Source organism: Phytophthora cinnamomi (assembly GCF_018691715.1).
Source record: "Phytophthora cinnamomi strain GKB4 chromosome Unknown Contig26, whole genome shotgun sequence".
NCBI classification, from domain to species: Eukaryota; Oomycota; class Peronosporomycetes; order Peronosporales; family Peronosporaceae; genus Phytophthora; species Phytophthora cinnamomi.
This window is the reverse complement of record NW_027150959.1, coordinates 862,079-877,279: the sequence shown is the minus strand read 5'-3', so window position 1 is coordinate 877,279 and position 15,201 is coordinate 862,079. Positions and strand designations below refer to the sequence as shown.

The window sequence follows — 15,201 nt, the reverse complement described above, 5'->3', positions numbered from 1 at the left end:
TGACTGTACTCGTAGGTTCTCCGACAAAAATACCCACGCCGTCCGTCTTTGCTACCTTTTGGAAAACTTCCAGGGGGACAACTCCCCATGGAAGTAAGCGTCAAAAATAAGAAGCCTTGGTGTTCGCTAACCGCCATGCTGTGTCACACTAGTATTAGCCTCTTTCATTGCGGACAATCGAGTCTTTATTCAAGATCATACCAGTCAAACGATGTCATCCCGATCGTTGCCTTCCCTGTCATCTGCAAGCCGCCCTCCAGTTGCCAAACACCCCAATGAAATATCCAAACGATCAAACTCTGTTGGCGTGCTCAAACGACAGGCTTCGACGAGAAATCTGTACAAGATGGCGGAGAAAGCTGCGAATCACGATGCTATGATGAAGAAGTTCAACCTCCGCAAGATGTCCGACAGCTTAGGCCTTCCTTCAAAGTTCGGTCGCGCGAGGGAGGTCGTCATCGACAAAGCCATTGGAGCTGCGTACCAACGGAACCGTCGCTTCTCACTTCATCGATCGATACGGCACATGACAGGCGTCAAGGCTCGAGAGAATGTGTTTCGAACATTGATGTCCCCGATCACGCCGAGAAGCTGGACGTCCACTGCCCACGGAATCCTGATGCTTACCGCCTACTACTTTCAACTGCTGTACTTGCCCTTTTTCGCCAGTTACTATCCGACTTGTTCTCAAGGCACGGCGGCAATCGCGGTGATACTGGAAACATTTTTTCTGCTGGACCTACTCCTCAATTTTAACACTGCATACCTCTATCAAGGCAATCTCATTACTTCACGGCGAAAAATTGCAAGCAGGTATATTCGATCGGGGTTCGCGCTAGATTTGGTTCTTGCTGTCCCAGTTCAGACCTTGTACTTCATTGCCACCGGAAATTATACGCACAACGTTGTCCGAGGCGCCCAGATCGCGCTCATAGTGCTACGGCTACTTCGAATGACTTTTATTGAGAGGGGTGTATTGCTTAATCGCGTCATGAGAGTCGCCAGTCATTTCACCGAGTGGATGCGCTACTCACGCTACTCCCACCTGCTTGGGATAGCGCAGCTTATGGGGCTCGTCTTGCTTATCGCTCACTACATGGCGTGCTTCTGGCACGTTGTCTCAGACACAGAAGGTGGGCTGAACCAAAGTACGGGAACTGTGGGGGAGAAATACGTAGCGGACTACTACTACGCCGTAAGCCTAATTCAGGGCCAAGGAAACCCGGGTGGCACGTACCAAGAGAACCTGTTTTCAAGTGGCGCCATCATTGTAGGCTCTGTCATACTCGCGATAGTTTTCGGCAACGTCGCAATGCTCGTGTCGAACTTCAACGCCAACACAACCAACTACCACCGCAAGATGGAAGCCGTCTACGAAACAATGGAGAAGATGGATCTGCCTCTCAGGCTTCGTGATCGCGTGAATGAATACTACAAGCACGTGTGGGTAGAGTACGAGGCGCTGGATGGTAATATCAACAAATTTCAGCAGGAGCTGACACACACACTTGGGATTGAAATTGGTCTGTACAAACACATGAATCTTGTCATAATGGTTCCGTTCTGGAAGGACTGTACACCGGATTTCCTAACGCAAATCGTCCTCAACCTCGACGTCCGTGTGTATATGCCTGACGACTACGTGGTTCGTCGACGCGAAACCGGAAGCGAGATGATGATGATCAATCGCGGATACTGCAAGCTAACCAAACCATCTGCAGATTCACAAGAAGAAAACGCAAACGCCGATGGTCAAGCTGATCGAGTGGAAGTGTACGAATTGACGGATGGTGAAGACGATTGCAGTGACGACATGAGCTCGGACGACGACGAGCAAGAAATTTTCGGAGGCGGCATGTTTGGTGCCTCGATAAATTCGAGTCGGTTCACAGGGGACGTAATCGGTCAAGCCAGTGATTTCACGGATGTACGTCGCTTTAAGAATGCCCATGGGCGACGGCCTAGTTACCCTGAGGGCACTGAGGCAAAAAAATCGAAGCGATATCGAGAATATTTGCACCCCGGTCAAGCTTTTGGCGAAATGAGTTTGCTTATGAACTACAAGCGCACTGCCAACATTCGAGCCATTACATTTGTCGAGATGTGTGTCTTGAGTCGAAAGGATTTCCAGAATATCATTTCACGATACCCCGAAGACCGTCGGCGTGTTCTCACAGCGATGTTGGAGAGCTGCATCGACAAAGATGTGATTCCGTTCCCGTGGGAAAGTATTATAGAGGCAGTGTCACAAAAACGCCGCCATAATGGCAAGAAAAATGTTTCTCGCGCCACTGTAATCGCAACTATGACTTCAGCTGAAGCGGCTCGCATTTTGGTGGAGGCTATTGACATCAACGTGCCAGATGAGTCCATAAAGTATGGCTTCCAGAATTTTGATCAGGAATTTGTCGAGGACTCGTCACTAAGCTACGCCGACTCGACGGATGCCAAGATCAGCGACACGCTTTCGCGCCGAGGGAGCAGCCTTCGGTCGGGCAGAGGGCTCTCTAGCCAACCTTCAAGGGCCGACAATACCGACGATACAAATTCAACGAGTGCTTTGGTTTCTGAGCCTTCGTCGACGGCATTGGGCGATGCTCAATCGAATCAAAGTCTGCTACAGCTTGTGCAAAGTATGGCGAAGAGCATGGAGAAGCTTCAGCAAGACGTGAAAATGCTGAGAAATCGCGACTGTGCGCGTTGCTCCAATTGTGGCAGCGGTCGGCCGAAGCCCCGCCCAAGCCAACGTGTGTCATCGGCATCAATGCTCGATGAGCGGTACATCATTGCTTCAACGGACTCTCGGGTTGCGTCACTCCACGCCCCGACCACAAAGGAAGATTACCAGACCCAGGCGCCTCGCAAGCCTTCGCTCGTCGCTATCCCTCGGGTGCCAACCTCAACCAAAAATCGAAAGACTCATCACAGCGGTGACAGTAACTACCCTATCGCCATCCTGCGACGAAATCGCAGCAACACTCAGGACCTGGACGGACCAGACCAATCTACACGATCCAAACGCGAGAAGGCATCCGTGGTGAAGTCGCCGAGGACGGAGGTGGTTCAAATCTCCACGACAACTGAGCCAATACCCCAACCGGACATCGGCCGGTACCCCGTCGACCTCTCCAGTCGCTCCAGAGCAGCACGGAATCAAACTTTGGCGGATCTGCTGTGGAAACGAAGCAACACGAGCGGCGATATGCTCAAGCACACGAAAGAGGAGCGCGATGCTGCCAGATTACGACGACAGATCCGGTCACGTCGCAGTTTGCCGTCTGAGATGTCGCCCAAGTACGAAGTCGACGAGGAAAATCCAAGCATTGAGCCTGCTGCTTCCTGGCTGCAACGCCAACCAGCTCCCGATGCAACGCTGTAGTTGAAGCTGGACCATGCCGACCACCGGAATGGCTACATCTGCGACACGTGTCTTTTCAGCCAATCCGAGCGCTCCATTAGAGTCGAGCGTTATCATCATGTTTGTGCTCAGGGTAAAGCGGTTACAGCAGCAACACTGAAGTATGCGGCTAGCAAACACCTCTCACAGCACTTTACCTTCGACGACAGTACTGTTCCACCGCCCCCGCTCGTTCACAAGGCAATTGCCTGTATTCACCCGCCGGGATCGCGTCAAAACCTCAAATCCACGGAAATCGGCAGCAAAGGCGGGCGCCGGCAGCATAGGCAAGCACCATACAAAAGCGGCCGTATTCCTCGGTGCCACGAGAGACACGCAGTACACCACCGCCACAACGCTCTCCGCCGCCCGATTCATTTGGCAACTCGACCACCTCCACACTCTACTACACCGCACAACGTCCAATTCATGTCGACGGCTGCATTCTCCAAGCGGTTCATCGGCGCGGCGTCGCTGCTGCTCTACGGATACGCGGCCTACCCCATCGCGCAGCCCACCAGCACGCACTCGCTGCGTCTAGCGCAAGGTCTGGACGCCCACGAGCTCGACCGCAACGACCCGTTCGCCGTCAACGTGCGGCGGATCGCGGCCCGCGTGGGCGTCAAGAACCCGGAGCGGATCTCCATCCGCGTGGGCGAGGAGTCCACGGGGGCCTCGATGGGGGCCAACCTCACGGTCGGTCGCCGAGGGGCATGCATCGTTCTACCCATGGAACTCTACGACGCGTTCTACGCGCCGTCCCACCTGCAGGACAAGTACGACCTCCCGAAACGGGACGAGATCGACTTCGTGCTGGCCCACGAGAGTGCGCACATCGCCAAGAACCACTCCATGCTCACGGGGGCCTTCCTCCCGGCGTCGCTGGTGGGTAGCTGCTTTGCCATCCACAAGATCCCCAATAAGCTGGTCGCCGCCGTTGTAGGCGTTTTCGGAGTCATTGGCGGCAATTTGTACCTGTCCTGGAGCTTGGAGCACGAGGCGGACCAGGTGGCGGCCAGAAGCGGATTCGCTCGAGGCGGGATCCAATGCTTCCAGCGGAAACTGTCCCGCAACTGCCAGATGCGCTCGGCGCTCAACACGTGGATGATCGACGAGAGAGGCACCTATCTGGGTGACACGACCCACCCGCTGTTGACGTCGCGCATTGAGCGGCTGAAACTCTTGGCCACTGCGGAACCGATCGAACTTTTGATCTCTGCGGAGGTTGACGATGGTGAAGAGGATTCGTACTGAGTTCGAGGGAAGAAGAACTGTAACTTATTGACAACATAGCCCCGTGATTTTTTATTGCTACGTTGTCCTCCCAGTTGGCTTCTACACGTTGGAGTTATTAGCGGTAGAAGAAGCAAGGAGATCGTTAACTACCCAAAAGGGAAAATTACCTTGTTACTAGTTGTGGCGCTAGAGCTCATTCCACCCCAAAATCCGAAGGACGGGTGAGAGAATAACTACGGGGCCTGGCTGCGTGTTGGGGTCATCAGCTTCACCGTTGGTCTTGGCCTCACCGTCCAGATGAAGGGAATGTCAGTCGGCATTTCTATCTACATGCAAACTAGTGGTGATCTCCTTGGCTGCCTGTGTTTGCCATGCGTGCATCACAGTGATCTTCGCAAACTTTTGGACATCCTGTTCCGTTCTCCTTTGTGCTGACAATGCCTCCATTCCTGTGTTGCATGACTCTCTTCTCGTTCGTGACTGTGGGCCAGGAGGCTATTGCCAGTGCCCCTAACATAAAGGAGCAACTCCAGGGCTTGATCCAAGTCGTCGTCTCGCAGGGTAACATCGCAATATTTTACACTGGTCTCAGTGCTGTATTCGCGACGTTGGACGGTCACGAACAAATAGTCTTTGTGGCTCTATTACTGCTCATCAAATTGCTTTTCAAGAACGCAGTCGCCTCTGTCTCGCCATTTCTTGAAGAATATGTTTCAGGGATAGTCGTTTTCTCAGCCGAGTTAGTGCATGCACTGTTCGCAGCCACTTGCATGCAGACAGCAAGGTCACCTCTCGCGTAGGTTGTTAGCATCAGTTTCGACGCCCTATCGTCCATGCTTTCGCTTCGTAGCATTTACCGAAATATGCAAACCGTGCAGAAATTACTCATCAACCAGTTGAAAGACAAAGACGGCCAGCCTCATCTCATTGTGGAGGCCGAACAGGTTTGCCAAAACCCGAAAGTGGCGTCCTGTACAACATTTCGACTTCAGGGCTATGTGTTCGTTCTCCATTGAGAGTCCGACTGTCCATTGATAGTCAGCGAGCACTGGCGAAAGTCACCTCATTTACTAAAGCGAGAATTCAGCACGAAAGAGCTCGATAAAACAAGGATCGGCAACGCACGGCAGGACAACCGTAGGCAAATTACACCTCCCGTTTTACCAGTGTCGAATTATGCCAGTGAGTTTGGCTGGATCGCAGACAACAATGCCAATCATTCCGATGGAACCCACTGTACCACAAATGGATGAATCCGACGATCAGATTAGTTCGAGTGCCACAATCGAGGATCAAATTCAACTGGTGCGCGAGACCGCGCAGATGCTGTTTCACTGAGAGTATATCGTGCTGATCGAATATGTCGAGTGCGTGATCCCAATGGTCTACGGACTCTACCTCCAGGCACTTTTTCAGCTTGGAGGTGATGCCCATTCATAGTACCCTCAGACGCGCGGCGTGACGATGGATAGACTGAATTCAGCAGTGGGAAATGTAGTCATCTACGTGTGGTTAGACATGTTGTCGCTGCTGGTGCTGTACCTCGTCATTCAGCGCCGATTTGGGTTCTCAAGCATTCATCAATTGGCATTTGTGCTGGAGACGCATGCGATGCAGATACAGGGCGGATGTTCGTGTGGACCGCGTTCATCCTCACGTTCACTCTGGAGCACTTTGGTGGGTAGTCAATCGATTCAAATACCGTGGAGAAATTTACCTAACTTGGTGTTGTTTTGCAACAAACAGGATCGAATTTCACCTTTCAATTCGAGTGGATAAAGAATAATGGCACCTAGACAAATGTTTGATCTGAACAATATCGAGAAAACAAAGCTGCCAATTTTTTGTGATTTTGAGAGCTTTCAACGCGATGTCAATCGTGCGGTGTACACCTTGGTACGTTATGTCTAGGCCGTGCTGTTCCTGACGTAGAACGGCTCCTCCTGGTATTCGGCCGAGCAGTATGGGAATGTGGCGACGTCGTCGTCCGGGTTGAACAGGTTCTTGCCAGCGTAGATCATGGCGTAGACGCCAGCGATGGTGCAAATGGTGGCGATAGCGACGCAGAGCAGCTTCTCCCACGCGGGGATCTTGGTCCAGAACACCTTGACGTAGAGCGCCAACGGCAGGACCAAACTCGACATTGTGATGGCGGAGGCACCCGTGAAGTCGGCGAGGTCGAGAAAGTGGTCGCGCAGCAGAATCGAGAATACAACAAGCAAAGCGATGACGGAGATACGCAGACCGATGTAGCGGAGCACGTTGGCGCCGCCCTTGTACTCGGACAGGTCGTCCTCCTCGAGGTTGACAATCGACACTGGAGCCGAGAATCGCGTCTGACCGAGGTGGTTGTTGCCCTCAACGTCGGCGGGCGTAGACGCACGCATGTACGACATCTTCTCCTCGATCTCGAGGTCGCGTTCCTCACCTTCGGTGACGATGGGTCCAGACTTGTGCATGCCGAGGAATACGCGCTCAAAGATGTAGAAGGCCGGGTGCAGGAACGTCGAGAAGGCTATCGACAGGTGAAGCTGCATGAACAGGAAGGCGATGACCACGGCGCCACGGTCAGCCACGAAGCCGAGGGTGGTGGTGGCGAAAGGGTCCGACGTATTCGCGACTGAGAACAACAAGTTGCCCGACATTTGACAGCCACCGACGGTGTAGCCGGTAATGGCGACGGCAAGAAAGAAGGCCGAGGCGATACCCAGGCTCACCATGATGACACGGGGCATACGTTCCGGCTGTGAGTGCTGGCGCTGCAGGTCAGGAATAATCGTGGCCGCTGCGTACGCGAGCGAGAGATTGCCAAACGTAGTGATAACCTGGTGCGGGGTTACTTCAGCCAACGGCGGCGACGGATGTCCGCGCTCTTCGTGGATCAGGATGGAGAGCCCAATAGTGTCGGCAACGATGGTACCCAGACATCCAGCCACGGCCATCCCAGCACTCTCCTTCATCGTCGGAATGAGAGCAACCGGAACGATCATCAGAGCCATAAAGACGATCCACATGGACTGGCTGAAGCAGTCCGGGAACAACACGTCGAGCAGCGAGCCGCCCAGGACGAGGAATGCACACGGCAGCATCATGCACACGCCCATCTGGGAGGTCACCACCAGCGATCGTCCCCACTTGCCAGCGACCCACTCGCCGAGGTCACCGTACGTCTTGACCGAAGCCGGAGCCACCAAAAGCACCTTGGACAGCACCACCGAAGCGTAGATGTTGGCGAACGCCATGAACAGTAGCGCGATGGTCGCGAACGTCCAACCGGCTCGAGCGTAGTTGGACGGCATTCCCAGCGTCCCAATGCCGCAGACGCCGCAAAATATATTGAAGGCGGCCTTGGCATCTTCAAAGGTGAAAATCGCAGTCGAGCGAGTCGTCGAAGTTGCCATGGTTGCTTACCCCCCAGAAGGTAAATTGGCTAATGAACCGTTTTGAGCTGGAGGAAGAAATTTTTTGTGTAAGTAAGTAGCTAGGTCACCAGTAAAACTATCCAGCTCAAAGATACATTATGGTTTTCGGTATTTACACACGTTTCGGTGTTGGCGTCTGCGTTCAAGTTTCCTATCCCCTTGTTCTGATTACTACTGCATCACTAAACAACAACAATCGTGGAAACATCTCGGATAAAGTAGAGGGGGGAGAAGCGACGAATGTGGAACTTTGCACCGACGGCAATTGGCCTGTCCTCTTCAAGTTGTACTGTAGGTTAACTTCGATATTGTGCTGCAGCCACAAAACCGGATCTCCCTCGAATGAGATTGTGAAAGCTCCACGTGTTGCACCGAGAAACAATACTTATACGTGCAAACGACCTAGGTATATTAATATGTAATGCACATAGTACCAGAGAAAGTAAACGCATCGAGCCACTTTTTCGATTGTTTCGCGCCCGACTTGGTCTCTCGCATCGTAAAAACGTTGTTGACAGACATAGACCACCCCCTAAAACAACAATTGTTCCATGGAGACGATACGATCACAAATAACGAGGATACCTGAATATACGGATTCTGTTTAGTTTACTGCCATGTTTATTCTATAGATACAGACCCCGCGTGTGCGCGGTGCTGCGCATTACTGTGGTAGCACCGCCACCACAGGCGCACGACTAAAAGGGAACTAGGAGGTACAGTACATACTGGCATTTAGTTCATCAGTGCCGAAATAGGGCATTTTCTTGAGAAATAAAACAAAACTACCTGAAAAGCTCTTGATATGAGCGTGAACACATTCTATATTTTGATGGGTGTTGTTGTTGGATCACTTGGGTGTTTCTGCAAATTTGTGGGCGCAATAGTGTTATGCTACTAGAAAAACTTAATTAAATCTTATGTTATACAAAGGATACATGTAGTGGCATTACAGACCCCTCCCCCCGTGTTCCTCCCCGTTATGCGCATGGGTACACCTATTTTATTAGAAAGGGATTATTGATGGGATTGCAAGAGACCACATTTTTTATTTTATTAGAAGAGGTGCGCATAATACTAAGGCTAAGAGCAACCCATGACTGTAAGCTATCAATTACCTATTCCCTGCGCAGACAAAGTGAGTCTGGCTCGAATAAGGCATATTCACAAACTGAATTTACGCGCATCTCGAGGGTTTGTTTCTTTCCTCTGTTAAGAAAAGTATTTTAACACAAAATCGTTTTAAACCTTTTTTTAATTAGCAGTGCGTAAGAATTCGCAAGAACTGTGCTCATGCGAGTTTGCCATCGAGCGACAGTAAACAACCTTCAAGATCTAAATAGGCAACATTGCCCTTGCGGTACCACTCAGTCGTGTTACCATTGCGCAACGCTATTGACGGTAATAAGTAGCACACGATAAAAGCAATGCAATGCAAGACAAGACAACAGCCCTTGTATTTATGCGAAACTGCCAAGCAATTCAATACTGTATTATCAGAAAGTCCATTGATTAATGAGCACTTCAATTGTTTTACGATTGCAACTGGTTGTGGAAGGTGGCGATGGGGAGCAATGCTTGGGTATGCAGTAGCAGACGTTTAGAAGTAACCTAAACAAAGAAGAGCATTGTCGAGGAATCGTATAGCGTTAACTAAATAGTTTTTACTATATTTTGACCGATTAAAGGCGTGTATTGCTTATCAAGCGAGCACAGCATAGATAAGAGCGACACTTGCATTTTTTTTTCCAATCTACAGTGTGTAGCTGTACCCAATACTAGGGAGAACGAAGTACATAACAACTTCGGTTGTAACCAAACAGCTACCGGCGATACTTTTTATAGAGGTCGATCATACGAAAACATAAACGAATGAGAAGAGCGTAGCTCACTTTAAAACCTTTTGTACGTAATCCGAAATAAAAACACTCTTGTAGACACCCAATGTGAATACTACGTGGTACAGGATATAGAGAACTTTAGAAACTGGAATTATAGAACAAAAATTGACAAAAGTATGATTCCACGTTATTCGAATATTTGAATATCCGCAAGGAAATCTATTCATAATTTATCCGTATTTTATCAATTGATGATCTATAATCTATCCAGATTTTATCCGATTATTAATTCCAAGATACGAATAATAATATATCTGCATTTTATCCGATTTTTATTTTAAAAAGTTGAACACAAAATTTAGCAGGAAAATTCATCCAAAATATATCTATATTTTATCCAATTTAATTTTAATGATCCAAAATATATCCGGATGTCTTGCTGGATTTTCGCTTTTTAAAGTATGATCTATAGTATAACGGGATTTTATCCACTATTATTTTGTTCCTATAGCGAAAGATGATTCAAGATCTAAAGTTCTCTATTAATATTGTGAAACTATAAGCAAAAACTACGCATGTTGATATCAAGCAGAGTCTAAAGGCCACGAATCAGTATAACATTTTTAAACATTTTTAAGATTCTGTCGAATCCTAGTTTTGCGCTTATCATTAACTCAAACTTTGTTTAGAACTTGTCACTTTAACACAATTTGTTAAAAAAATCGCGGTTATTGATATCTATTGCATATATATGTGCAATCAAATTCCTCGTGAACAGTATTTGAAAAAAATGAAGACAATCGCGCAGATGTTTTAGTACCGAGCTTGATATTTCAGTAACGTACGTTATCTACCATAACGGAACGGACCCCGGATTATTCATAATATGGAATTATGAATTGAAGGATAAATTATCGTTTAGGTGCGGCAATAAGCTTCCTTTGAATGAGGTAAGTCCGAAAACGTACGATGCCATAAAATTCGATCAAAATCTGGATATAATCTAAATATTTTATGGAGTAGATAGTTCGATTCTAGACAAGTTTAGTAATTTCTAGTGTTGAATTCACCGAACCGACACCAGTGATACATGTATTCCACGCATTGTGTGCACACATTGTGTAATATCGCCTGAATCGGTTCTGTGGTTTTTATTCCAGTTTTTCCTGTTCGTTCTGGAATTTGGCTTATAAGTATTGTTTTACATGTTGGATTTATTTACGGATTTCACCGATTACAAACCCTTCACAAAATGGAAACCCGTTCACGTTTTGAAATTTGGAGCAGAAAATAAAAGCCCTGCCCAAAATATAATATTGTAACTTAAGGTCCATACTCTCTTGTACTCTAGACTAGCTACCCACTTCATGGCCACTCCTTGTTGACTGCAATTGTTAGTTGACGGGTCGCTCCGTAAACTTCACCTTGAAGCCATCCCGTAAGTCGTCCTGTAATACGTACCACAACAAATATAAACTATCTGCTCCGTAATAGATTACGAAACCAGCAATACTGTATATAACGCAGTGCGTTACACGATCCCACTCGCCAAGAAGCAAGAGGTTATCAAGTGGATCGAAGGCGAGGGCGTCCCAACCAGAGCAGTCCGTCACTTCGCGGCAGGCTGGGCTGGTCCATCGATCCGGGCACTGTTCGACAATGGTGGAGGCAGCGTGAGATAATCATATCTGAAGCTCGTTAAACACTGTGCTCGACGAGATAATACACACGATATTTGGAGTATTGTAGCACAGTCAATAGTTAGAAATAGCACATTCTAACCCGATACATTTGTAGCGGAGGATTTTCCCTGCAGTTGTTATGGAGTGAATCTGAAAAAGTATTCTTTGTTGAGTTGGAGTTATTTCTCTACGAGTGCCTCTCATCCAGGCACTCACATGTAGCACATTTTTAGTAACCCTACGCAATTTAAAAGCCCCCCCCCCCCCTCTCCCAAATGTGATTGTTTTATGTGGGCAAAAGTAAATAGTGACCCGGGTACTATTCGGTGAAATCCGCTAGATTTTTTCGATACCTACGCTTGATATTGTACTAGAAGTATTCAAAGCAAGAAAACTTGACAGCGTTAACGAAATCTTTATTACGAAATGTAGTACACACTCACAGCTCATAACTATTCGGCACGGTTTAGGCGGTGCTGTTCCTGACGTAGTACGGCTCTTCCTGGTACTCGGTCGAGCAGTAAGGGAACGTGGTGTCGTCATCGTCCGGGTTGAAGAGGTTCTTGCCGGCGTAGATCATAACGTAGACGCCAGCAACGGTGCAAATGGTGGCGATAGCGACGCAGAGCAGCTTCTCCCACGCGGGAATCTTGGTCCAGAATACCTTGATGTAGAACACCAGCGGCAGAATCAAACTGGACATAGTGATGGCGGTGGCACCCGTGAAGTCGACGAGGTCGAGGAAGTGGTCGCGCAGCAGAATGGAGAGCACCACAAGAATCACGATGATGGCGATACGCAGACCGATGTAGCGGAGAACGTTGGCGCCGCCCTTGTACTCGGACAGGTCGTCCTCCTCGAGGTTGACGATCGACACAGGAGCCGAGAATCGCGCCTGGCCGAGGTGGTTGTTGCCCTCAACGTCGGCAGGCGTAGACGCACGCATGTACGACATCTTCTCCTCGATCTCGAGGTCGGGCTCCGCACCTTGGACGATAGGCTCCGTCTTGTGCATGCCGAGAATCACGCGCTCGAACAGGTAGAAGGCCGGGTGCAGGAACGTCGAGAAGGCCATCGACAGGTGAAGCTGCATGAACAGGTAGGCCATGACCACAGCGCCACGGTCGGCCACGAAGCCGAGGGTGGTGGTGGCGGAAGGGTCCGAAGTGTTCGCGACCGAGAACAACAAGTTTCCAGACATCTGGCAACCACCGACAGCGTAGCCGGCAATGGCCACGGCGAAGAAGAATGCCGAGGCGATACCCAGGCTGACCATGATGACTCGGGGCATGCGCTCGGGCTGCGAGTGCTGGCGCTGCAGGTCAGGAATCACGGTAGCCGCGGCGTACGCAAGCGAGAGATTGCCAAACGTGGTGATAACCTGGTGCAGGGTAACGTCGGCGGTCGGGGGAGACGGGTGTCCGCGCTCCTCGTAGATCAGGATAGAGATGCCGATGATGTCGGCGACAATCGTGCCCAGGCATCCAGCCACGGCCATCCCAGCACTCTCCTTCATCGTCGGAATGAGGGCAACCGGGACAACCATGAGGGCCATAAAGACGATCCACATGGACTGGCTGAAGCAGTCCGGGAACAACACGTCGAGCAGCGAGCCGCCCAGGACGAGGAATGCACACGGCAGCAGCAGACACACGCCCATCTGGGAGATCACCACCAGTGGTCGACCCCACTTGCCAGCGACCCACTCGCCGAGGTCACCGTACGTCTTGACCGAATCCGGAGCCACCAAAAGCACCTTGGACAGCACCACCGAAGCGTAGATGTTGGCGAACGCCATGAACAGCAGCGCGATGGTCGCGAACGTCCAACCGGCACGCGCGTAGTTGGACGGCATGCCTAGCGAGCCGATACCGCAGACGCAGCAGAAGATGTTAAAGGCGGCCTTGGCATCTTCAAAGGTGAAGATCGCAGTCGAGCGAGTCGTCGAAGTTGCCATGGTTGCTTGTCACCTAGAAGGCAAATTGGCTAATGAGTGTTTGCACCGGAAGCCGACATGGTGTACCGGTGCCATCGCCTGCACCGGACTGGGGAGCTCAAAGACACGTTGCGCCCATCGCCATTTTACACAGGCTGTTTTGCTAAGGCTACGCCTCCAGTGCATGCGTCGTTGGCTGTTGAGGATCGAACTGCCCGAGATCGAGGCCTTTTGTGTACCGTAATATTTTTCCTGTACAAACGTCCCCAGGAAGAGCTCACAATCGTTCACAATCCCATCCTTTAATTTCGCCAGGGAGATCCGGTTCTGATTCTGCCTGCAGCTACGACGTCGAAGTTTCAGGTCGAGTAAATCGTTTGAAGAGATCGGCGATCCAGCGTGACAGCTCGGTTGGCGCAACGTCCCAATCTTGCCTCTGCTTTCAAAACTCCAGCTCTCTGTCTTGCATGATCCAAACGATAAAACCGTGGCTCAAATTCAGGATTGTGGCCTTTAGGGCAAGTTTTGTTGGTGAATGGATGACCCTGGACTTTCTCGACTGCAGCACTACATAAACAGTTTGATGGGATGAGGAAAAGCTGGAACTGTATAGTTCCAGGGCTTCATGCCCAGCGCGGCTCGAGGGTCCCTCGAAGTCGCCGCAAAGCATTTGCAGCCTGGAAAGATGGCGTTGATCACGATAACTCGATGCAGCTCGCGTCACCTTGGGATGCTCCGGTCTGCCCCATGTTGCCTCATCACATGCAGCGGGATGCTTTTGTCTGAAACAGCGTTACAGGTAATCGAGACTGAAGGATGGGCCGCCAACTGGGATGGAGCGCTCAGATCGAGGCAAAGGGATCCCATTTTGAGCATTCATTTAGACCGTCCGCATCTAAACATTCGGAGCGCGAGTGCATCCCATCAAATCGTGTTAAAGTGCCACAGAACCGCCAGATCGATCCATAACCCGGCTCAAACGGAGTGTCCCCAAAGGGTTGGGGACACTTAGACGCAACGCCACGAGAAAATTCGGTCCCCACACCTGTCCCCAGACGAGTTTCTGCCCAGGCCGAGTCGTCCGGCTCGATGAGCGATCGTGGCTTCGGTTGCAGAGCTCCGCCGTGTTCAATGTGTGATCGCGAACGAAGACAAACGTCCATCGAAACGCTACACGACAAAGACTTCCTCGAAGTTGCTGCAGTACATGTGCAGGTAGAACTTGCGAGCTCGATTCGAGCCTCGTAACCTGAAGGTGATGGACGTTGTCTTGCGATATAATCGCCGTGATTACAGGGACTCGCAGCCTCCGCGCAAATCGACGCGGGAACACTGGTTCTTAGAGCCGGGTGTTGACAAGCAGCGCATCACCAACAACACCGAAGCATCCCCCAAAAGCTGCAAACAAATCCTATTTTCTCGATGTAAATTGTGTTGTTGAGCACCTCCCGCTGGTGCCCGATCGCAAAATGGTACGAACGACGAATGCGGCGACTGCTAGATCCTGGCAAGTGTAGGTCGATCGATACTTGTTGCTATTTGTCACATGTATGCGTTCTACAGTACTAAAATGATAGGGCCCCGGCAAGGGCACACTACGCTGAGTGGTCGGTCTCGAAATGATGTTGGGTAGACACCACTACCTTGAAGTTTTCCTCTTATCTCGAGCTGGCCTCGCGAGCGGTCC

At 50.3% G+C, this 15,201-nt stretch overlaps 3 protein-coding genes across 3 annotated transcripts; 2 read left to right on the top strand and 1 right to left on the bottom strand.

The window, feature by feature from the left end:
* Window positions 1-1,312: 1,312 nt before the first annotated feature.
* IUM83_08717 (Voltage-gated Ion Channel (VIC) Superfamily) lies at window positions 1,313-3,379 on the top strand (the record flags this gene model as incomplete). The annotated part of the gene is made up of 1 exon (XM_067933107.1): window positions 1,313-3,379. The coding sequence occupies one exon, from the start codon at window positions 1,313-1,315 to the stop codon at window positions 3,377-3,379; it is 2,067 nt and encodes a 688-aa protein (XP_067794110.1).
* Window positions 3,380-3,826: 447 nt separating this feature from the next.
* Window positions 3,827-4,651, top strand: IUM83_08716 (putative metalloprotease family M48X; the record flags this gene model as incomplete). Its single annotated transcript, XM_067933106.1, has 1 exon — window positions 3,827-4,651. The coding sequence occupies one exon, from the start codon at window positions 3,827-3,829 to the stop codon at window positions 4,649-4,651; it is 825 nt and encodes a 274-aa protein (XP_067794109.1).
* A 1,427-nt stretch (window positions 4,652-6,078) lies between these two features.
* On the bottom strand, window positions 6,079-13,535 carry IUM83_08715 (Amino Acid/Auxin Permease (AAAP) Family; the record flags this gene model as incomplete). The annotated part of the gene is made up of 2 exons (XM_067933105.1): window positions 6,079-6,106; window positions 12,928-13,535. The coding sequence occupies 2 exons, from the start codon at window positions 13,533-13,535 to the stop codon at window positions 6,079-6,081; spliced, it is 636 nt and encodes a 211-aa protein (XP_067794111.1).
* Between the last annotated feature and the right edge of the window lie 1,666 nt (window positions 13,536-15,201).